The sequence below is a fragment of the Tiliqua scincoides genome, chromosome 7 (assembly GCF_035046505.1).
Source record: "Tiliqua scincoides isolate rTilSci1 chromosome 7, rTilSci1.hap2, whole genome shotgun sequence".
NCBI lineage: Eukaryota > Metazoa > Chordata > Lepidosauria > Squamata > Scincidae > Tiliqua > Tiliqua scincoides.
In genome coordinates, this window is record NC_089827.1 from 55,694,836 (window position 1) to 55,718,376 (window position 23,541).

At 45.7% G+C, this 23,541-nt stretch overlaps 2 protein-coding genes and 1 pseudogene across 2 annotated transcripts; 2 read left to right on the forward strand and 1 right to left on the reverse strand.

The window, feature by feature from the left end:
• The first annotated feature begins 405 nt into the window (after positions 1-405).
• On the forward strand, positions 406-13,012 carry GCAT (glycine C-acetyltransferase). Its single transcript, XM_066634245.1, has 9 exons — positions 406-644; positions 3,564-3,694; positions 4,995-5,096; positions 5,455-5,601; positions 6,658-6,812; positions 8,552-8,634; positions 9,710-9,881; positions 10,535-10,656; positions 12,605-13,012. The coding sequence occupies exons 1-9, from the start codon at positions 446-448 to the stop codon at positions 12,754-12,756; spliced, it is 1,263 nt and encodes a 420-aa protein (XP_066490342.1). The 5' UTR covers positions 406-445; the 3' UTR covers positions 12,757-13,012.
• A 6,139-nt stretch (positions 13,013-19,151) lies between these two features.
• Positions 19,152-19,961, reverse strand: LOC136657551 (noggin-like). Its single transcript, XM_066634468.1, has one exon. It carries the CDS (start codon positions 19,959-19,961, stop codon positions 19,152-19,154), a length of 810 nt encoding a protein of 269 aa, XP_066490565.1.
• A 3,210-nt stretch (positions 19,962-23,171) lies between these two features.
• Positions 23,172-23,292, forward strand: LOC136658115 (5S ribosomal RNA; annotated as a pseudogene).
• Positions 23,293-23,541: the final 249 nt, after the last annotated feature.

Here is a 23,541-nt window from a genome sequence, read left to right on the forward strand (position 1 = left end):
GCCTTGGGTGCCCTTCGGGGAGAAAGGCAGAATACAAATCCAATAAATAAATAAATGTATATGTATGTATGTATTTATGTATGTATGTATGTACGTATATGTTCGTACATATGTATTTATATGTACATTTAAATTTTTTAATTTTTTTTTTTAGTTTTCTGGGGAGAAATATGGGAAGGGAAAGAGAGCATTCCTTCAAATTCCCGAGGGCTGCTTCATTAAGAGAGACGGACGGAGCTTTTTGCAAGAAAGCGGACAGAAATATGATTCCTTGCAAGTGAATCGACTTTCTTTCTACATCTTAGTTTTAAGACTGCGGTGTCCTCTTAAGTGCGGGCTCTGCGCGGATTGGCGCCGCGCCCGAGCCCTCCCATTGGCTCCCCCAGCCACACCTCCAGCCCCGCCTGTTCTGGGTTACTGTGTGTCTGGTCGGCCTGGGGCAGGCATGTGGAGCCGCCGGCTGTGGCGCGCGCCCCTCTGCCCGGGGCTGCGCAGCCCCTCGCGCGCCCAGTCCGCCCTGGCTCAGCTGCGGCGCCTGCTGGAGGGCGAGCTCGGGGACATCCGAGGCGCGGGCACCTGGAAGGGCGAGCGGGTGATCACCTCCAAGCAGGGCCCGCACATACGCGTGGAAGGCAGCTCCGGAGGTGGGTGGGAGCCCGCAGCCCTTCCCCTCCAAAGCTGGGGGGGGGAGTGAGGGCACCCCCTGCGTGCTGCGACACTGGGCCCTTCGCACAGATTTCTTTTGCATTTGGCCCTGGCGAGGCCCCCCCCCCCAAAAGCCAGCCCTACAGCGGACGACAGACAGACAGACAGACAGACAACTCACAGATACTGCAAGTTGTATAGCAAGTGCGGAGTCCTAAATCTGAATTACTTTGTTCTTCTGCAAAATGTGAATCAATAAAACTTTCAGGCTGCAATGCTAACCACACTTTCCTGAGAGTAAGCCCCACTGAACAAAATAGGACTTACTTCTGAGGAGACCTGGTTAGGATTCTGCCGAAAATATCGTATCTTAAAGGATCTGTTGCTTATTTCTAAAATGCTTTCTTAAATTGTTCTGATTTTTCCTGTTCCCTGTAAATTATTTATCCATTTTTTAAGTTATTCTCCACAAAAGATTTTATCTCTGTATCCATTATAAACTCATCAGATCCATAATTCATTGGATCACTTTTCCCCTTCATGTGCAGGGAGACCATGAATGGTTTCCAATTCTCCATAAAAGTCTTTTCTGATGAGTTTTTTTGATGTCTTCAAATTCTATAAAATAAATGTTTTTCTTAATCCCCTGTGATTTGAATTTAATGTGATCTTTGAACTTGTGCTTTTTGGCATGTATATCTAAGGGCCCAATCCAACCCAGTTTTCCAGTGCACTGCATCCTGTGGTGGAGTCAGTCACTGGGGCCTTCTCAAGGTATGGGAACATGTGTTCCCTTACCATGGGGCTGCATTGTGGCTACGCTGGAGCTCAAAAGTTGGATAGGATTGGGCCGTAATGCAATTTCAGGAAAACAGCAAATAATTGAAATAAGCCAAAAAAAGTAGGGCTCCTGTACACTTAAAAGCTGCACCAGTGGAATTTCTGTCTCACAATTTGGTACAGTAAAGTGGTGATGGTCCTGTAGCAGTTGTTCCCAAACTTTTTCAAATGGTGGCTCCCTTAATCTACTGGGCCACTGGCCATGGCTCCCCATTAGGGCTACTATTCTGTACCTTGTATAGGGTGGCAGGTTTTTTTGCGAGGATTCCGTGGTTCCCCTCACTGGTTTCTGAAGCTCCCCAGGGAGCCATGCCTCACAGTTTGGGAGCCACTGCCCTATAGAATCAGAAGAGGTGGCTTTTTGTGCTTAGCAGCATTTATTTTTCAGAGAAATAACTCCTCCATCTGAGCTCTACAGAACCAAAAATATACTTCCAAAAGTTCTCTTGTATCTGAAAATCTGATTATCTAACCATATGCTACATCAAAGCTGATTTTCACTTAATGTATAAAATGCTTTACATCAAAACAACCCAGCATGTGGTTTATGGCCTTGGAGTGCTGGAATAGTTGAAGGGGTTAAAACAGAAGCCGAATGCCCATGAATACAACCAGTGAAAGGATGCATAAAGAATTCCTTTATGTCTAAGGAAATACAGGAAAACATTTTAGATAATGGTGCGGCGGGATATAAAAGACAAAACTATTCAGCTTCATTCATTGTTCAGTTTTTAAAAACAAAAAAGCCTAGCCAGGATTGAAACTAGAAAAAGACAACTGACGTTGACATGAAAATGGAGGGCGTTTATCTAACCAGGAAAGTGTGAAAATATGTTAAACCTGAACACAAGGAGAATCGGAAGGGAACGTAAATAGGCCGATAAAGAGATAATTTGGACTGCAGGCTTCAGTCACTGCCCTTTTCATTTCTTGCACATTTTCATATAGCTCCTCTAACCGCCTGGTACGAGGTGACTAGTTTTAGGGTAAAATGGAAAAACATTCAGTAGAAGGTATTTCCATCTGAAATTTTTTTTTACTCTGTAGACTTTGTGCCATGGCTGTTTCTCTTTGTCTCCCTATATGCTTAGTAGATCTCAATCCCATGGATCAGAATCATAAGTATAAATGATTATATTTCATGTCTGATGTGCTTTAACACTAACAGAAGTTAGCATATTTTATGGAGAACCTCTTTGGCTGGGTGGCTGCACTGGAACAGTTTCATAGCTCAGGTTCTTACTTCATAATTGGTTGTTCTTGACTTGTTTGCTTTGGTCTGTGTACTTAATGGAGTCTTGACCAGGTTCCAATTAAGATTGCCAACAGTCAGGAAAAAAACAACAACACATATCCAGTGTAGCTGTGGGTCTTTTTTTGATTTGTACCAGTTGCCAGATCTTTTTTTACACAAAAAACAAAATGTTGGGTGAACTGCCTGAGTAAAGCTGCAATTCTTCCATATGAGGCACTAGCACCGTTTTCATTTGTTGTATATGCTTGGACTATGTTGTGTGTGTGTTTGCACACACACACTAAGCAGCCAGGTTGCTTGGCCTCCATGCACAACCTATGTGCTGCTACCTGTCCTAGTGTCAGCTGAAGGAAGTGGGGTAGGTCATATCACAGGGATGTACTGATGACACGAGATGTTATGTTGATTGCTCTCAAGATCTCTGTGGGGTTCCTTTCCTCTGCATTAGACCCCAAGGTCAGGTTTAGTCTACCATGTGTATCAGTACCAACCACAGGAGTCAACAGGGAGATCCTACCACTAGCTATGTTCCTTCAAGACTAGTGGCTGCCTCAATTTGCCTTTGTGACCCCACCCAGGTATTGGAACATTCTAAAATCACAAATTGGCAACCCTCATTGTAATTAGAAACAAAGTGATAAAGGCAGAAAATATATAATTACATAAAAAGGTTACAATCCTATACACATCTGCCTGAGAGTAAATACCACTTAAGTCAGTGGGCATATTCTGAGTAAATATGCATAGGATTGTGCTGTAAGGCTGTGTGCATTGCTTACTAGTTCCAGTTGACTCTCTGCCCTCTTTTTTTTTTTTTTTGCAGATATCTTGAATTTCTGTGCCAATAATTACCTAGGACTGTCTAGTCACCCTGAGGTGATCCGTTCTGGACTGGAAGCCCTGGAGAAGTATGGTGCTGGCCTCAGTTCTGTGCGCTTCATTTGTGGAACGCAGGTAGGTGGGGGCAGGAATGTGGAGCCAACATTTCTCTCTTTGCAAACAGGCCATAATGCTACCAGTCTTCTTCCATAGTTGTCTATGGAAGTTGCCTAGCTAGATCCACTATTGCTTTAGCAGAGAAGAAAACACTTTATTTGCATATTTTTTTGTTTCATACCCCATTGCAGTCCCAAAGTGAAGAGCCCTGCATTGGGGAAAAGAAAGTCAGGATGGTACAAGAAGAAAAGCTGGGATGATGGCAGTAGATACCAGTTCTCCCCCCCCCCCACACCCATTCAGTTGCTGACCCAGTAAATCAGTGAAACGGAGAACAGGAAGGGATGAACTGCACCCTAAACACCAAGCACTACTCCTCTTGGTCAGCCTCTGGCTTCCCTAACAAGGGCAAGATCCAGAGGATGGTCAATACTGAAGAAATATGTTGCAAGCCAGATTTTGGATCCGGTAAACACTCCAGTCAGGGTGACTAGCACTAGGGTTGGCAGTAGCCATGGTTGCAACCAAGTTCACAGTTCAAACAGAACCACCTGTATCCGAAAGAAACAGAGCCTGGGTGAGAAGCCAGAATATGCTACGTAGAGAGGAACTAGGAAGCTGAAGTTAGGCTAGGAAGTACAGAGCAGGTACTGGAACTCAAGATCTGGTGGGCTGCCGTTCAAGTAGACTCAAGTGTGTCTTGGAAGTACAGGCGTGCGCCACTTAACAACCTTTGCTTAACAACGGACCGCATATATGATGGTGGTCAAAGCACAATAAAGATGCTTTCAATGAAGCAATTGTGTCTCCCATAGCCTGCAGCAGAGTGTCTGTTTATACAACAGAGAGGCTCTGAGTGCAAAGAAGAGGCAATCTATCTCCAGTAGTTTGTGCAGCCATCTAGTATTTGGCAGGAAATGTATGTTTACACAACAAAGGCACTAGATTGGGCTGAATGTTCACTTAATGACCTAATCGCATAAAAACAGGGATTGGAGAACATATCCCCATTGTTAAGTGGTGCACACCTCTATTCATAGCTAGGTCAAGAATAACCAATAATCTGCAAAGAGGGTAGAGCTGGGCTGAGAATCATGAAAGCACATTTGGCCCTTTCTTAATTCTTGCCATACTTGGAATTGAGTGGCTCTCCACCAGAAGCACTTGCACACAGGGAAGAAGCTTCCTGGCTTGAATCTTGGCTCATCCAGACATATGTGACAACAAGCTTATTAATAAGTGAACTGAAATCTCTGGCTGTAAGTTCAGCAGTAGCAATGTGAACCCTTTGTGCTTTTTCTACTCACCTCCTCTTTAGAATATTCACAAGGACCTGGAGGAGAAGATTGCTCGTTTCCATCAGAGAGAAGATGCCATCCTCTATGCCAGTTGCTTTGATGCCAATGCTGGAATCTTTGAGGTTTGTTGCTCTTTGCATAGGGGGATAATGGGTGAGGCCAGTAGAAAGTATTAAAATCCCAAAGCAAATTCAGTTTGTATTCCACTCTATTTCCTGGGGACAGAGTGAGCTATAGTCCAATACTATGCATGTTTGCTCAGAAGTTCCATTATATTCAGTGGGGCTTACTCCCAGGTAAGTGTGGATAGGATTGCAGCCTTGCAATGGTTTTTCTGCAAGTTCTATTCTGTTAATCCTGTCCGTTGTGTGGCCACTTCATTTTTCCGGTTTCACACTAGAATGTGGCCTTGATTGCTATGCAATTCACAATAAAGGGATGCTTGTTGTAACAATTCCCTTGGCCTTTTGGTTCCTACAGGCACTGCTAACCCCTGAAGATGCAATACTTTCAGATGAACTGAATCACGCCTCTATCATTGACGGGATTCGGCTCTGTAAGGCCAATAAATATCGCTACAAGCACATGGACATGCAGGATCTGGAGGCCAAGCTGCAGGACGCGCAAGTAAATTACTGGTCTTCCTCCTAGATGAATCTGCAGGGCACTGCTTCAAAGCAAGGGGATGTCACTGGTGATCCTTGATCACTGGTTTCAAACTGTATTCTGGGGGACTTGAGGCTCCTCCATGAGAGAATGACAGCTGTTAGACCACCTCGCATTTCGTTGCTTTTTCAAAGTCTCCAAAGTCGGTGTGAAGCGAAGAAGAGCCTCTGCCCTTCTCTAGGTTTTGGAGGGGACTGGAAACTCTCCAGAACTCAAAAATGGCTTTGAAAGAACTTCTCATCGCTTTGGGTTTCTCTGAAGGCCAAACTGCACATTGTATTAAGCTTTCCATTGGCTGTTGTGTGCTTGTTTTTTGTTTCCTAAGTAGCAGCCAGGGCGGGGGGAATCAGAACTGTGGTGAGGGAAAATGGATAAAGAAGCTTTCTTCTTCCCATTCTGTAGTCTTGATCCAGGTTCCCTCCCCCACCCCGGGCAGGGCTACTATTTAGGGAGAAAAAGCAAGCATGTAAGGACCAAGCATACTTAATGTAACATGTAGTTTGACTCTGAGACTTGGCATAACAGCCTTTCCCTGCCCCTCTACTGACCTGGCAAGCAAGTCAGAGGCTTACATCCCTCTGTAGCCCTGAGGTTGGTGCATGTATTGGACAAGGTCCTACCCTTCCTTCCAGTGGGGGGAAATGTCTGGATATGTATTTTGGCTGGTTGTGAGAGCAGCCAAAGCATATGGATCCCTGTCAGCACTCCTTGTGAGCTGTCTGAGCACTTGGAACATGCCCCAGACTCTTCTGCAGAGCTCTACAGGTTCCACACAGGAGGTGTGCAGGGGCTTTTCAGCAGGTATGCAGATATGGAGTGGGTTCCCTGTATGTAGATATGTTTCCGAATTACTGGGCTAGTTGATCTACTGAGTTCTTCCCCACCTTATGGTTCTAGGACTGTGTATGGTGATGTGACCTTAGAACTGTGTCCACCTCCCATTCTCATCCCTGAGCAGTATTCTTAGGTCCTCTTCATTACCCACAACCCTTTTTCCCCAAATGCTCTTCTGCACAGAAATATCGCCTGAGGATGGTGGCCACTGATGGTGCTTTCTCCATGGATGGGGACATTGCCCCCTTGAAGGAAATCTGTAGCCTATCCCAGAAATACAAAGCCATTGTGTTTATTGATGAATGCCATGCCACTGGCTTCCTTGGGCCCAATGGGCGGTAAGATTGAGATATCTCCTCATCTTGTTCTCTGGAGCTTAGCTTTGGGTATTTATTAACAGTAATTTGTGAGAATAAGTTCTTTGGGGAGCTTTCTGCACTGTTTTTTGAGGAGCAATTCAAGTGTGGGTGGGGGTTCTCAGCTTTTGGTGTATTTACTGCTGCTGGTAGGATAGTTCAGTGACTTTCAAACTATTCTAAGGACCCTGGAGTCTTTAGTGGACAAGTAATTGTCTTGGAAAAGATTTGTTTTTCAACAATGACTTGTCTGCAATTACTGGTCTTCAATGGCAGTACACAGCATGTTCTAAAGTGTGTTCTTGACTCGCATGGGGCTTCAGCAAGACCTAATAGCCTTTCCTGGCACCTCTCAAGCAGAGTGTACATCTTTGAACATGAAGCCCCAGAGTCTGCCTTGATTCACAGGGGTTGCTTGGCACACAAATTGACTCAGGAAGGGTTCCCTGAGGGCGAAGTTTGAAAGCCACTAAGATATTTCATTTGGGTGTGCTTACAAAAGCACCAGGGCAGGATCTCCTTTTGGTGAGATCTTTCTGTGGGAGGTGGTTTTAAAAAAAGTGGTGATGATTCTAGAACAGTGGTTCCCAAAGTCCTCTGTGGCAGGGGGGATCCACTTGAGTCTTCGTGGTTGTGGGGCTGCAGCAAAGACATGATCAACAGGATTGTGCTGCTGCTGAGACAGAAGGGTTTTTTTTTACTTACCAGCAGTTTGCGCTGGAATCCAGGGGATGTAGGGAGCCCCTCAGAGCCTTCAGCAGGTCTTCCCAAGCCTCCAATTCATTAAAAATAGAGATTGGAAACCACCTCTGATTTTCAATCGCGAAACTGGAAGTGGTTTCTGATCATTATTTTTAGGGAATCGGATGCTTGGGGAGCAGAGAGCTCTGCAGGGCACCCGGAACACACACACACACACCCCCACCCACCCACACACACACACACCCCCCGAGGCTTGTGTGACTTGCTGGTATGTGTGTGTTTAAAAAAACAAAAAAACCTTCTGTCCTGCAGTGGTGTGATCCTGGGGATCTTGTCACTGCCGCCTCCCCCTTAAAGGGGCATAGGCCAGTGCTTCCCAGGCTCATGGGTCGCAACACGCCAGTTTTGAAACTGCTGTTCTAGAAGGTTCCTGTGATGACTTAGTCCTGCCCAGCTTCCATTCTCAGGAAGCACTCTGCTGTCCAAAGACAGAATTCTTCCTGAGACAAGAAATGAACTGTTTCTGAAGACTGTGCTTCTGAAGACTGTGCTGCTTCAAAATTAGCACTATATGCACATTAGTTTTTGCTCCCCTGAATCTACCTCTGGGATGTCAGTGAAACCCAAGAGCCTTTTCTTGGCACAACCTTTGTTTTTTGGGTGGAGATAAGCTGTCATCATTGGCTGGACCTAGCTTGGTATTGTATCACTGTGGCACCTGGCATTTCCTGTTGCCAGGGGAAGAGTGAAAGCAAGCACTGAGCAATAATAATGTTCTCCATCCCCCTGTCTTCCACTTCTGACAGCTTTAGGGAAAGCTTGATACAAATGCATGTGTTCCAGCCTAATAGTGGTTGGTGTTCCACTGAAATGGATGGCTTTTGCTTTGCAGATTGAGCATTCAAGCATCAAGAATGCATAAGAGAGATAAATGACAGCTTGCTGGTATCGTGCAGCAGCCTTGCTATATGGTGCCAGTGCCTAAAGATGTGTAAATAAAGGTTATTTTCTTCTTCCAGGGGCACTGATGAGCTCTTGGGACTGATGGATCAAGTCACTATAATCAACTCAACACTTGGGAAGGCACTCGGGGGAGCAGCAGGTGCAGCATCTCACCAGCAGGGCCTTTTTATAAACCAAACCAGCATCATACACAAAGGGTCATTTTCTAGAGTTCTCCTTAAATATGATCTCTCTCCTCTTATGCCAGCCTTTAGCTGCAAAACATTTGAGAGAGTGTCAAGTCAGTAACCTAAAGCTAGAGAGAATGGACTTTGTGACTGTCGTTGATGCAGGAAGGTGGAGAGAATCATAGGATTGGGGAAAGTGCCAGAGGTCATTTAGACTAGCCTCCTGTTCAAATGTATGCCATCCACCCAACAGCACAGAAGGGAAATAATACTGGCAGAATTCCTACCAAAGCCCACAGGCCACAGCCTTCCCTATCATGTAGATCGGAGCATGAGCAAAATCCCATCTATTGAGCCTTTTGAAAAGGAAATTGGGGGAGCCTGGGGAGGGGGGGGCAGCAAAACCTCATGCCAGCCAACTTTCCGTCCTCTAGTCTTGGTAGTACTTCATGCTTGAAAGAGAGCTTTCTGTTGTGAGTGTCTGCCACTGACTTGTCTTGCAAAGGGTCATCTAGGGGAGATTCCAGGGTAACACGCAGCTATTGGGCAATTTTGTTTGCTGTTTCCTCTATGTCTTTCATCAGAGAAAGAGAGAGAGACCCCATATTGTGTGCAACTGGATAAGACTACATTTCTCCCCTGACTTGGCCCATCATCCCAAGGGAACCATGAGTGCTCTTGCCCTACCCAGCACTGTGTCTCTGACCTTGCAGTACCTAGCTGTCCCTGCAGAGGTGACATATCAAAATATTGTCTATGTGTGGAAAATCCATCGCAGGTGGGCTCAAACAGCTCAGTCAATTTCCTGAAATTTCTCCAGGGGCTCAGTCACTTGATTTTGGCCTACGCACATTGGATTTCATGCACCTAGACCATATTTCAATATGAACTTCACTGGGATGGCAGAGGCTTGGAAGGGCAGGTGAGCTCACATTCCTCTTCACACAATGGGCTTGATTGAGGAGTAAATATCCTTTGCTCTGGTGCATGGATGATGGGTTACGTCTTGTAGGCCTGTCCTCAAATAATAATTCCTTCTCTCTGTAGGTGGCTACACAGCTGGCCCAAAGGAACTTGTTGACCTGCTGCGCCAACGTTCTCGACCATACCTCTTCTCCAACAGCTTGCCTCCTGCTGTGGTGGGCTGTGCTTCCAAGGCTCTGGATCTGCTTATGGAGAGCAATGCCATTGCACAGTCCATGGCCGCCAAGACCTCACGGTGAGGTGGAGGGCATAATAACGAGGTCCAAGGGGAGGCCCTGCATTTACAGTCATTTTCTTGACTGCTTTGTCCCATAGACAGTTCCCTCCTTTTCACTTGGAGACTGAGGAATGAATTTCTGTGGCTCCTTCTGTTATCTAGAATTCTAGCATTTGGGTTTGGTGCTAGAATTGGATCCTGCTTCCTTTTCTAGAACCAGTAACCACCACCACATGTGCACAGAGAGTAGCAGACCAAGAGTCAATTGATCTCCAAAAGTGTTTGCTTTTAAAGCATATTCCTCTCTCCCCACCCTCCACTACCTTGAATCCTTCCTGTAAGTTGCTCAGTATTACGAGTATCATGGTCCTCACCAAAAGCTTGAAATTTCAGAAGGAAGTGATCAGACATCTGGGACCCACAGCTGCAGCAATTAGCCGAGCTAGCAAAATTGCTCAGTTTGCCCAATAATCGAAAAAGGTGTTTCTCCTATCAGCAGTCCTTCTGTGGCACCATTCATTGTGGAAGACGTGCAACAAGGTGCATTTTTGATGCAAAGAAATGAGGGGGGGGGGGTTTGATACTCTCGTAGCGATAGAGGTGCCAGGCCTGTGAGCTGAGGGCTATATAGATCTGGACAAGAGATACAAAGGCTTTCTTCTTATTTACAGGTTCCGAACCAAAATGGCAGCAGCTGGATTCACAATTGCAGGCAACAATCACCCTATTTGTCCGGTGATGTTGGGTGATGCACGGCGAGCTTCAATGATGGCTGATGACATGCTAAAGAGGGGTAACTATTGCAGAGCATGAGATGCTCACATAATTTCTGGTGCCTTTGCCTCCATCTAGGGTTGCCACCAGGTAAGCAAGTGAGGGGAACCCAGCAGCAGTCTTCAAGGAGGAGGAAGAACCTGACAAGAGAATTCCTGCTTCATGAGTTCTAGAACATATCTACAGGCGAAACACACATTGGGTGGTGCTTGATTTTTTTTGTTTTGCATTCCAAGTGTAATCCAAATTACATTTTGCATTACCCAGATGGAACAGCTACACTGGCCAGATTTCCCTTCAGTTCCAGGATTACTGTTTTCCACGTTGTATTGTGCACTGGTGGCATAAGTGCCACCTGCCACTCTAGAAAGTTTTTACGTGATTTGTGAAAATGCCTTCAGTAGTGTAGACTGCTGCGGGTTGGGAGACACCATCTCCACTTCGGATTTCTGAGCATCTGAGTGCAGCTGAGAATCTTCTGAAAAACAAGGGTGGACTTGGTCTCTAACAGCCAGGTTTTTCTTCCTGGTCTCTTTTCTGTTTCTTGCATTACATTCAAGAATGTAAGAAAAGCCATGGTCTCTGGCCCCATCTACCACTAGTAGTCATGAACCACTATTTGGCACCATGGGCTGGGGGAAAAGCCACACATGAGGAAGCCCTGCAATTCCTTGCTGAATTTCCTTCTAACTGATGCCATAGCTAAGGTTTTTGGCACTTGGGGCCACATAATTTTAACACACACACCCCCATATGATGAAGTCAGACTTAATTAAGTTAGTAAATTAAAAGTTTTCAAGAAGTTGGAGTTTAAAAATTCATTACCCTCCTTCAGCCAGAAGTCCTATTGAAGCTCATGTTGGAAATCTGACTTTAGAAAATAAAACAGGAACTCCTTTAAAGTTGTAAAAGTATACACATAGTTGTTGCAGTATCATGTCAACAGCATGAACACCAACTTCCTTCCTCGGAAAGCATGGAGTGGTTCTGCTTAGGTAATTAGTTAGGAGGCTCCAGTGTGTTAAAAATGGAGGGGGCACTTGGACAGAACATTGCTGTATGACAATGGAAACATCAGCCTCTTCCGTCAGGGATGATGGCTGGGGACATCTAGAATGGCAAAGGAGTACAGGCATAGTTTAGGCACCTCAGAACTCCTCCCAGACTTGCCTCCATGTGCCTGCTTGCCTTGGGATCAGTTGTCGGGGGTGTGGGTTGGTGCCCCTTCAAGGCAACGTACCCTCCTGCTCCCCTTAGTTAATGCCACTGTTTCTTTGCATCTCATGGGTTGCAGTACACAAGCATAAATTCAACTGGTGCTCTGTTAAGAAAGAAGTTGGTAACCCTAGTACTGAGATGGAACAGCATAGTTGCCTTCCTCTCTTTAGTTTCAGTGATGTCTGAGGTAAAACAGTGCAGGTCCACTCCACCAGGCCTACCACAGTGCAGGTCCACATACACCCCTCTTTCCTTCAGTGTGGTCTGGTTGCACTGCTGCAGTTAGGATAGCTGGATGCCCCCACTAACACTGGTGTCCATACCACTCCTCTCTTCATCATCCTGTAGCGAACAGGTCCTCCTGAAGCAGCTCTGAAGTTCCAAGTCCTTTCTCTGACTAGCTTCTTGCCTCGGGTCCCCTATATTTATCCTTGTCCTCAAGTCACCTGACCTTTCTGTCAAGATCCTCTTTTTCTCAGTCCATTCTCTACACTGCACCTTTCCTTTAGCATCTTGCCTGACTCCTTAGTTCCCCTACTTGCCAGTCCTTTGGAGCATATAATTTTCTCTTTCCTCACCTAAGGAGTGTTGTGCAAACTGAGCTAGTGTGGTTTGCAAGCCACACTAGCTCAGTCAGTCAGGGTTTTTACTCCTCCAATACAAATTGTTGCCTGTTGCCAGCTAGCTACTGTTTGGGCGGGGCCAGCTCCACTAGCCTCCTCTATTCATCTTCCTCTTCTACCCAACAGGAATCTACGTCATTGGCTTCAGCTACCCTGTGGTTCCCAAGGGGAAGGCACGTATCCGGGTACAGATCTCTGCTGTTCATAGTGAAGAGGATATAGATCGGTGTGTGGAGGCCTTCATTGAAGTGGGCCGTAAACATGGAGCCTTGCCCTGAACACACCATGTGCTATGTGATGCACCAGTGATGCTTGGAACCAAAAGTTGGAGCTAGACCAGACCATTCTTCAGAAAGCTATGGGTGCTTTCACAAAGTTGCCCTTTTCATCTTGCTTTCATTTCTGGTCAGGTGTTGACACTGTTTCCAAAATGTGTTAAATCAAGGGTGATGGTGGAACCAAAGAAATTGTGTATTGTCAATGGATGCAATGCCTTGATTACTCTCAATAAACTTGAATTGTTGTGCGCCTCCACCTATTTCCTAGCAGTCAATGAAGGAGCATAATAGGAACTATGCCTAGAAAAGAGAAAAGTAAAAGTGATGTTTGCCTTGATCTCAGGGAAGCTGTTTGCTATTTCAAGAGCATTCTGCCATGGAAACAGCTGTGGTGGTTCGTGTTACAACTATAAAACATCCATGATAAATACTTGCCTGCCTCTAGATCACATGTTCTGGATTCTGAATTCATATTTTTTCCCCTGTACGTACTTCTGGGGACAGGAATGAGTAAGAAAATGGAAAGGATGGGCTTTTCCCTCAAGGGCAATTCTGGATCCTGTAGCTGATGTACCTCTGTTCTTCACTAACCGATGATCACTTTCATAGGCTGTCTGACCCTTTACTCAGCCCAGCTCCCCTTTTTTCCCAATCTGTTACCTTCATTTTGCTACTGCTGCGTGAGGCTGCTGGACCCCATTCTGTTAAGTGGACATGGTTTATTCCATGATAAAGTACCAAAGGTTGTGTAGATTTCATGGCCACAGCACATGAGTGTGGCTTTTGGTATTGGGTGCAGAAGTCACAAGTGTGGTAATCTCGAATCCTTTGAAATAAAAGCAAAATCAAGTATCTAGTCCTCGGAGCTTTGGAGACAGGCTTGAGAAGGGGAGAGGAAGATTTGTGCAATCTCGAGTGACCTGGAAAGCTCTTTCAAGTGTCTTGCTTGGACCTTTGACCTTTCAAGGACTAGCAGAATTATGAAAAATAAGTATAGGAATGTGTGTGACAAAAGCATCATGGTGGCCACCAGAGGTAGGCAGTGTAGTTTTCCTTACGTTGACTTTAGTGAATGGGGCAGGCCAGCCAAGTTTAACAGTGAAGCTATCTTAAGGTGTACACCATGTCATGAATGACACATGGATCTCAGTAGCGCCTCCAGCAGCATATTGGTTGAGAGGATGACCTGCTCCACAAGTGCCAGGTAAGGACTAAAGAAGAAGGTGTGCAGGCATGCTTAGATTCATATGATGTTGTCCCAGATTTCACTGTAATCTTTTGCTGCAATCTTTGGGCTTTGCAATTATGCAAGTATGAGCAACACTCGTATTATGAGCAACACTGCAGTCTTCATGAAAAGAACTGCTTCCACCTGATCACTAGAGGGCGCAGTTGTAACAGTCTAGTTGTGTTGCTCTTACATAAGGGAAGAAGAAAATGCTGAACCTGAGCCATCTCAATGGGTTAATGGCACCTGCTCATAAAATCCCAGCCCTTTGATGTGTGTTGCCGTTACAGTGCACACTACCTGAACTTCAAGAAGCTCAACTAAGTGCCTGCTCTGAATTCTTAGGAAGTCACTGGTTTTGCATTATAATCAAAGTGGGGAGAGGAAAAGCAATACTCCTTTTATCTTTTCTTGCCTCATACGGAAAGCATCTCATGTGTTTCATGCACACTTCAAATGCACGTCACCTCCTTCTTAGAGTGAAGGTACAGAGCAGGAAATGCTAAGAATCTCAATTACAACATCCCCCACCCCACCATAAAGTTCCACTATACTATCAAAGTTATACTATCAAAGGTGAGGAGATATTCTGCAAAATCAGCAATGATATGGAAATTTGTATCATTTAAGGTAGCAAAAATGCAGTTTTCCCATCATGGTTGTTCCCCTTGCTGAATTATAGACGTCAAATTGTTTTTCTGCAGTGATTTCCGTTCTGTCCTCATGTATTTTTCCAGGGCTGATTAGTGGTGATTTTTGTTTTTGAGCATACAATGCAAGTGTAGCACCAGCTTCTCCATTGTGAACTGGCAATGTACTATGGAGGCTAATCAGGACCACCATGGCTTTAATTCATGGTTCTCCAGACTCTGGCCGGTGGGCTGGATTCCCCATGCGAATGGTGCTTACTGTTCCACAGGGGAGCCTCTTGTTTGTACCACAGAGTGCCCATGACCTTTGCACTCACTTTGCGCTTCTAGGGTCTTTTGACCCAGCTGGCTTTGCACCTTTGCACCTGTGTTTTTGGGCATGTGTGGCTGGCCAATGTGAAGGTCGGGGGCAATCTGAAGATAGGCCCCCGGGAAGAACAGTAAGTGCCATCTGCACCGGGGACTGGTTTACCGGTGCACAATGGTCTCCACTTTGGAGACTGCTGCTTTAACTGAAAGATTCTTGCTTTGCAGGTTCTGCCCCTTGTATTGCTGCCTGTTGAAGGAGTTTAGTAATAAATTACCCCTTAATAGTCATAAAAATGAATGGGGGGGGGAAGGATTAATTATTGATTTTCTTGTGTTCTAGATTTGTATGCCAAAATGGCATTATTTTGCTATAAAAATAAACTATGAAAGGAACGTGATAATTAAATCCCTCCCTGGAGCAAAAGTTAATTAAGGGGTGATTCATCACCAATCCCCTAACTCAGTGGTTCTCAAACTCTGGGAGAGTTTGAGAACCACTAAGTTCTTGCGTGGGCAGGAGGAGAGAGGCAGCAGGGGCGGGGGAAGGCAGGAGTGATTGCACTCCACTTCTGAGCGGAGGTGGGGCGCGATCGCTCTGCATCTACTTTCACTGCTGCGGGGAGCCCTGCTACAGGTCGCGCCGGGCTCCCTGTAACCCTGGGAGGCTGCAGGGGCTTGGGTACGTGTACCCAAGCCCCTGCAGCCCCTCTGAGTGGCGCGATCCTGGGGATCGCGCTGCTGCCTCCTCCCTGCCTCCAGGCTGCCCCTGCCCCTTAAGGGGGCGGGGGCCAGGGCCTGCAGGCTGGGGCGTCGCAACGCCCCAGTTTGAAAAGCCCTGCCCTAACTGGTTGAACAGGAAGCAATAAAACAGGCACAAGCTACAAAGAAGAAGGTATTAATTAGTACTGCATAGTAGCTTTGTAGAATGTGATGCTCAAACCTAACAGAAAGATCTTGGCCATAAATCAAGCATTGAAGTTGTCACTTCAGCTTATCCTGAAATAAGCTTTGAACCAGCCTGTTATGCAATGGAAATATGTCTCGTTCATGCTGCCCAGTGTTGCTGTTTTGTGCTAATGATGCTTCCGCTGCGTGTCGCTTTAGGAAGAGTTCAGAGATGTCCTGTCCTCATCCTCTTGTAATGTCAGTGTTTGATTAATTCCACAGATCCTCGTATGCAGCAGCAGGCCACATGTACCTACTCAACATTGTGAAGGATCTTGGCATACTTGCACTTGGAACAGATGGCTGGTGTGAGGCTGCAGGTCCAAATTTTAGCTTGCTTTTTTTTTTAATGGAGTAAGCCTGCTTCAGCAAATCTAACCTTTTCCCAGCAAACAGTGCCCTGAGACTCGCAGTAAGCGATACTGTTGCTTCTTCCTTCTAGTCCTCACTAAAAATACCCTGTTCTCCATCTACCACATGTCAAGATTTGCCCTTCAAAAAGCCAAACCTCATCATTTCTTTGTGTGGATTAATTAGCTTACATAAATATGGAATTTCTCATCGTTTAGTACTAAAGTTCAGCTTGAAAAATGACTCAGGTGGTTTTAACCAGTGGCACCACCCTCTCCCAGTATCCTGCCCCCATTTTAACTTTCAAATATCTTGCCTCTTTTCACTTTTTCTTGGTTCTTGTTCTGCAGCCAAGTCAGGTGCACCTGACCAATGCTTTGGACAACACCAAAGTGCAAGCTGGGAAAGCAAAAGGGGCTGCAGCATTAAAAAAAAAAAATCAGTGGAATAAAATAACTAAGAATGCAGCAATGCAAATAATTAATAATGCATATTGAACCAAGATGCATGCTTGCTGGTACAAACAAGGTTTGTGTTTATAAATAAGGCCAACTCAGTTCCTGCTTTGGGGTATTCCTACCATATGGTAGGTTGCCGGACTCAGCCAAATAATATAACCAATTTATAATAATATAATATCAAATTCATACGTAACAAACTCTTGCTGTACAGCAGAACGCACCACCAAGGCCAGTGTAGTCCCTATCCTTGTTTTAGCCAATCTCTTCTAATACTTTACTCTTGGAGGCTCCTCCCCAACTTTTCATGATATGTTTTGATCTCCAAGTTCAGTTACTTTCACCTCTTTCCATACATGATTGGACTGCAGTCTGTTGAATTAGACAATTCCTATCTTACAACTATCACAAGTATGATCAGATGGACAATGTTGTATTCGACACTGTGATTTCATACTTGAAGACAGCGACACATACTGTACTTTGAAAGTTCAACAGTAACAGATTTCCAGCACACTTGCCTGCCTCTCAAATGTACCCCCATTTAGAATTTCATGCTTCCTTTCTTCTGGTGTTGGCAGCGTCTAGAGCAGTGATTTTCAACCTTTTCCATCTCCCAGTACACTGACAAAGCATCAAAATGGTCAAGGCACACCATCAGTTTTTTGACAATTGACAAGGCACAGCGCACTGCAGGTAGGGGGGCTAACTTCCCCCAGTGGCCCTACTAATAAATGACCTCTCCCAAATTCCCATGGCACACCCGAGGACTGTTCGCGGCACGGCGGTTGAAAATGCCTGGTCTAGCGGTGATCCTAACTAGATAGTAATTTTATAAAATAATTGCCTGGGTTCACATCAGCTCTTGCTAACAGACCCAAACTGCTAACAGATCCAGGATAGGGTTTAGTACACTGAGGTCCAATCTATATTTCAGATTTGTATCAGTTTTATACCATAGTCTTCGCTTCCACCAAAGAATCCTGGGAACGGTAGTTCAGTGAGAACACTGAGATATTTCTCTTACCACTTCCACCCCAACCACCCTTCTTCACAAAACTACAATTCCTGTGGAAAAAGAGAATTATTATTAAGTGGGTTGAAATCTGTAGCATGGTTAGCATGTACCCCTGCTAATTGGGTAAGAGGCACTTTTTCAAGTGGGTGCTCCTTTTTTTTAGCAGGGGGAGAGTAACTGGCCCACCTCACCCCAGCACTGTCTGTTCTAGTGGCTGTCTGCTGGTATTCCTTGGCATCTTTTTAGATTGTGAGCCCTTTTGGGACAGGGAGCCATTTAGTTATTTGATTTTTCTCTGTAAACCGCTTTGTGAACTTTTAGTTGAAAAGCGGTATATAAATACTGTTAATAATAATAACAATAATAATAATAATAATAGGCTCAGAAGCTCTGAAGTGCAAAAAAAAATTCTACTTTGGGAAGTCTGATTGCAGTCACTCTTATCTAGGAAGTAGAAGTTTTGTGGGTGCCTTCTCCTATTACACTTCTCCATGTCTGCTCAGGAATGTGGTCTGGAGAATATATTATCGTAACCCTGTTGTTGCTAAGCCAGTCAAGGTTGGCCCAGCGTCTGGGAATCCTGTAGAAAGGATTATTATTGTAGAAAAAAGTTAACAGAGAAATAACCCTTCCTTCTTAGACTAAAGAGATCTCTCCTGTATCTTTGTATCTGCCGTGTGTGGGTGTGTGAGTGAGAGTGTGAGAGAGATCAATGACCTGCACCATGGGGCACCACCAACTGGAGGTCCTCCTCTACAAAGCCGCACTGAAAATGGAAGAAACAGGACAGCATTTCTCCTTCCCATCTCCCATTCATTTCTGGGGGGCCCTTCGGATAGCTTCCACTTTCCCAAGATCTGTTACTAAATTATCTCAAGTAAGTTCACAATCCCATATGCTCAGGAACACGGCAACTGCCCTGGCCCCAGATATCAGGCAGATCTGACAGGATAGGTGACCTCAAACATTTATCAAGCTCATTTATTTCTTCACATGAATATCCCATTTCCCCTTCCATTACGAGCACAACTTGTGACATTTCCAAAGCACTTTGCCTCTCAGAATATCAAGGCAGATAGATGTTCAAGTACTACCATTGATTTATGATTCTGCACATGAACCTGAGAACGGGTTTTCGGCACCTCTGTTTCCCACAGAAGGTCATTCTTTTTGCTTTCTGCAGTAGATATAGGCAGCGAATCCCAAAACTTGATTTCTTCTCCTGGCTGTGAAGAACGGAAGATCTCCCCAAGGCAAATGTTTTTCAACTTTCTCCCATCTCTCACTGCAGTGTGTCTCTAGTTCAGGAGATGACTGTATTTCTTCATTCTGAGTCCCAGCTGTACTGCTGAAGGTTTCGACTGACTTGAAAAAGACAGTGACAGCTTTAGGAAGGTCCAGAAGATGGTAACACTCTGCAGTACCCAACACCATCTTCAGTAGCAGGAACACTTGCATGCAGCCACCACAGGGTAGGGAATTTGCCTCCAAACACACTGCTGAAGGGACTGCCCAGCGCTCAGAGCTTGGTCTCTGTTTACCCAACAATGCCATGCGAGGAGTTTGATGTGGGTGACCTGGGCAGGGCGGCAGGTCATGCCTGGAGGCCAAGAGCAACCAGGGCGGCTACTGTCACAGTCTGTATGTCGTACCCAGCGTGGCCAGAAGATGGGGCCCATGTCCACCCAGGAAGAGGTCAGATGGCAGGTAGCGCTATCCACTAGCCACTGATGGAAGCTTCGGAGGAGGGCTTGGCTCAGGTTGCCAGGGACGCTATCCTCAAAAGGCAACAGCTCAGGAAGATCTAATCCTTCAGCCTCCTGCAGGAGTTTCTTTTTAAATCGGGCAGAACGGTCAGAGAGATCCTGGCTCAGGGTACCCAGTTCTTTCAGACTCGTGTTCAAACCTCGGGGATCCTCAAGAGACATCCAGAAGGGGTCATAGGAAGAGCCCAGCAGTTTCATCAACCGAGGAGCACGCAGACGCTTGGGTTTGGGAAAGTAGTGATGGTAGTCATCAGGGGAGAGGGACAAGCTGTAAGGCTTCACTTGAATACTTGGCTTACTCCGGATAAGGTGGAGGTCAGGATTTGACTGGGCCATCTCGGCGGTCTTCTCACGGGGCAAAGGAACCTCACTTCGGGAAATCTCTCCTTCTTGAGCCAGGGAAATAGAAGTGTGGTGACCAGATCTCTGGTCCCAGGGCCCCAGAAGCAGCGCACAGACTAAGCATGCTCTGGCATCCATGACTGCCACAGCTCCTTCAGGATTTGTGTGCCTCTTAACTGCAGAGAGCTGTTCCTGTGGGCTGCTTTTCTCCACCCCTTTCATTATCAGCAATTCCCTTTGACCGAGAGCTTCCTAGCTCCCCTTTTCCCTAGTTAGGCTTTGATATCAGAAAGTGCTGTTACTCCCAGAGATCGAAACAATTATACTGAAGGGAAATCACTGTTTATCCAGGGGCATTTCTGGTAATCTTACTTTAGTGTCCTCGTAAGTGTGCTAATTGGGTAAAGAGGCACCTTTAAAAGCTGTGCTTCCAGACTTTCGTATTGGTCTGTGGTAGCAAAAACTACCAAGAGTCCTACTGCATTTATTATTGCACAAGTTGTCATGAACATTCATGGATGCGTCCTGATGAGCTGGGCTCTAGTCCATGACAAGTTACGCTATAGCAAACATGTTTGTCTTTAAGATTCCTAGAACTTTCTCTTGTTAAATACAGTAGGTTTCTGTTCATTTCTATTGTATGCCTTGGTCTTCACCTTACCTGCAACTCTAAGACACCAGGGGTCTTCTACAAGGAACTCTAGCAAAAGCATTCAGGCAACTGACCTCCTGAGCAGCTCTCAGGGAAGAGAAGTTATCAGCTTGCTTGTTCTGGCAATCCAGCACCACCCACATAATGGCCAGAATCATTAGTGCGTCTTTTCAGCCCAGGTGACTTGAGGAACAAACAGACCAGGAGGATCTAGGTGGCCCTATCTGAGCAATGCCACTCAGTTGAGCAACTGCCATGCCGTGGTCTCTGCTTGTCTTGATCCAGCACTTGACCATGTCTGCTGCCTCTGGCCACTGTAGCCCACATCTATCTGTTTCGCAATCAGACCAACCCCAGCAGCAGCCTGCCTCACAGTCGGGCCAAGGCCTGACACCGACAAGCTTTGGTGAGTTTTGCAATAGCCTGCATCATGCCACAGGTGCAGTTTGCATGAACCAATCAGGGCTGGCCAAGTGGCAAACTGGGGTCTGGTTCTGAATCATTAGTCACTAGAGCAATGCTTTTCAACTTGTGCCACTTCACACCTTTCCTGCTGGATACGGAGAAGCTGTAGCTGCCACTGGGTACGCAGGCCTATTCCTCAGAGCAGCTGTTGCTCTGGTGACTGGTAGCTATACCGATGTTCCAGGTCACACCTGGGGGGGCTACCCAGGAAGAAGCTCAGCAAGTAGCAGTTGTTGCTAGCAGCTGAGAACAAAAACAACAACAACAAAAACCCCACAAAAAAACCCTTACTTTTTATTGCAGGTATAATTTTTCCAAGAACTACTGCCACCTGAGACAGCTATAGTGCAGTGAGTGTCTTGCCCCATAGTTGTGCACCTTCCTTGCCGGGTACTAGGGAATTTGCATCCTGACCCATTGTGTTCTGGTCAAATACGTGCGGGTCATTGGCATCCCTGGACGTCCACATCTGTTTTTTTGTGTGTGCGTCCCGATTATTTGCGTCCCACTATAACTGATCAACAAACTATTACTGGAACACAAAAACCATGTTATATATGCTAAGCCTCTCATCCCAGCCCTTACCTTAACTCTTACCTTTGCATTTTAAAATGAAAAAGTACATCTAATATATTGGGACACATACGTCCAGGACACACACACAAAAAAAATGGGTGCAAATGTCCAGGGACGCCAATGACTGGGGCACATTTGGCCAGGACACAGTTGTCCAGGATTCAATGGTCCAGTCATCTCCCTGCCCAACTCATACCTCTTTTGGTCACTGCCCAGTCATACCTTGGCACTGGTACACTGCCACTCCAGCATCTCCACTGTCAGCAGGTTCAGACTGGGCCACAGCAGTGCCATGCAGTCCCCTCAACAGAGCGACCAAGTATGGTGAAGTACAATCCAGTACTCCTACTACTGGTTGAAAAGCACTGATCTCCCTCTGCATGTCTTCTACAATCTGAGGTAGCCTACCTTTAAAACTAGGAGCTTGCACGTATCTACCAGCAGCTCTTTGGAGTTACAAGAAGGGCTCTTCCCAAAGCACAATTTGGAGATGCCCCAGGACTGAAACTAGGACTTCCTGCAGTGCAAAGTATATGCTGTACCACTCTGAATAGACTCCCCATGAACTGCTCTTACTCCTCTGATTGGCAGTCTTTAGTAAAACAAAGCACCCAGGGCCAAAGCAGAATGGATCATGCTGGTTCAACCCTTCCAGGAAAGATGGATCTAGTGCATAATAATAACATAACACTTTGCATGTGTAAAGTATCTCACATATATTATCTCAATGTAGTTTTTACAACAATCCTGTAAGGTGTGTATTAATATTGTCCCTATTTTGCAGCTGAGAAACTGAGGCTGAGAGGAAGCGGCTAGTCTGAGGACACCTAGTGAGAGGTGAGATTCAAACCAAGGAAGCCCTGATCCCATAACTCACTATCTCGAGACTCAGCATAGTACTCTGTGAGACAAGGCAATAAAGACAAGCAACACAGGCCCACAAGATTTTCTTGTACTTTCCCCAGCCTTGCACTTGCATTGTCCTGCAAGACTCAGTTTCTGGTTTTCAGTGGGATGAAGAGAAGGAAGAACTGTATTTTTCAAGGCATGGTTTTGTTCTCATCTGAAACGCACTTTGGGCCATGAGCAACAGATAGGAACTCTTCACTTGAACTGCACACTGACAAGGCCACATGCCTCGGTTGCACCAGTTTCCATGGCAACAAAGACTTTCGTTCCACAAGAGCCTGGGGGTCCTTTTGTCTTCCTTCTACCACATCTGTGCTTCACTCTGCATATAACCAAAAGACATATTGTTCACACACAATAGGAATATTAGTCTTATAGGGCTGGCTCAGCCATAGGTTCCTAGTTTGAAGGTTCAGTCTTTCAGGTAGTTGTTGCTCAGCTGAGTGTGATGGTAACATTTCAGGCGCCTTCCTTCGGGTTTGAGTCACTTCAAGGACCTCACTCCAAGAAATTCGCCTTCCTTTTGTCCCACCCTCCTCATGTAGGCTTCCTCATGAGGAAGCTGCTTGAACCATTCACTAAAGAGGCTATACTATATCTCCAAAACTAGACGTGATAGAGGAAAACGGATGCCAATTTTGGAATCAGCACCCCAAATATACCCAGGAATTGGTGTAACATTTAAGGAAGCAAAATGTGTGTTGGCCTGTGTTACCTTCCTCAGAGGCCTCTGTGATGATGCAATGGTCTCTGACAAAACCCATTCTTGCACATGCCCGATCTCGTCTGATCTCGGAAGCTAAGCAGGGTCAGGCCTGGTTAGTACTTGGATGGGAGACCGCCTGGGAATACTGGGTGCTGTAGGCTTATACCATTGTCTTTCGAGACTGAAGGTTGCCAAACAATCAAGTCAAAGGAGAGGAGGCTGCTTGGGCACCTATCCTTCCACATCCATGGCATACTGAGGAAGGGACGTCATCCAGTCTCTCCTCTCCATTTTCCTAACCAGTCTTGGTCCAAGAAAAGAACAGGAGTGATGTTGGATGGTATCAGTGCTGCTGAATAGGGATGAAAGGGTGGCATCTTCTACTCCAAGATAGCTCCTCACTTTTTCCC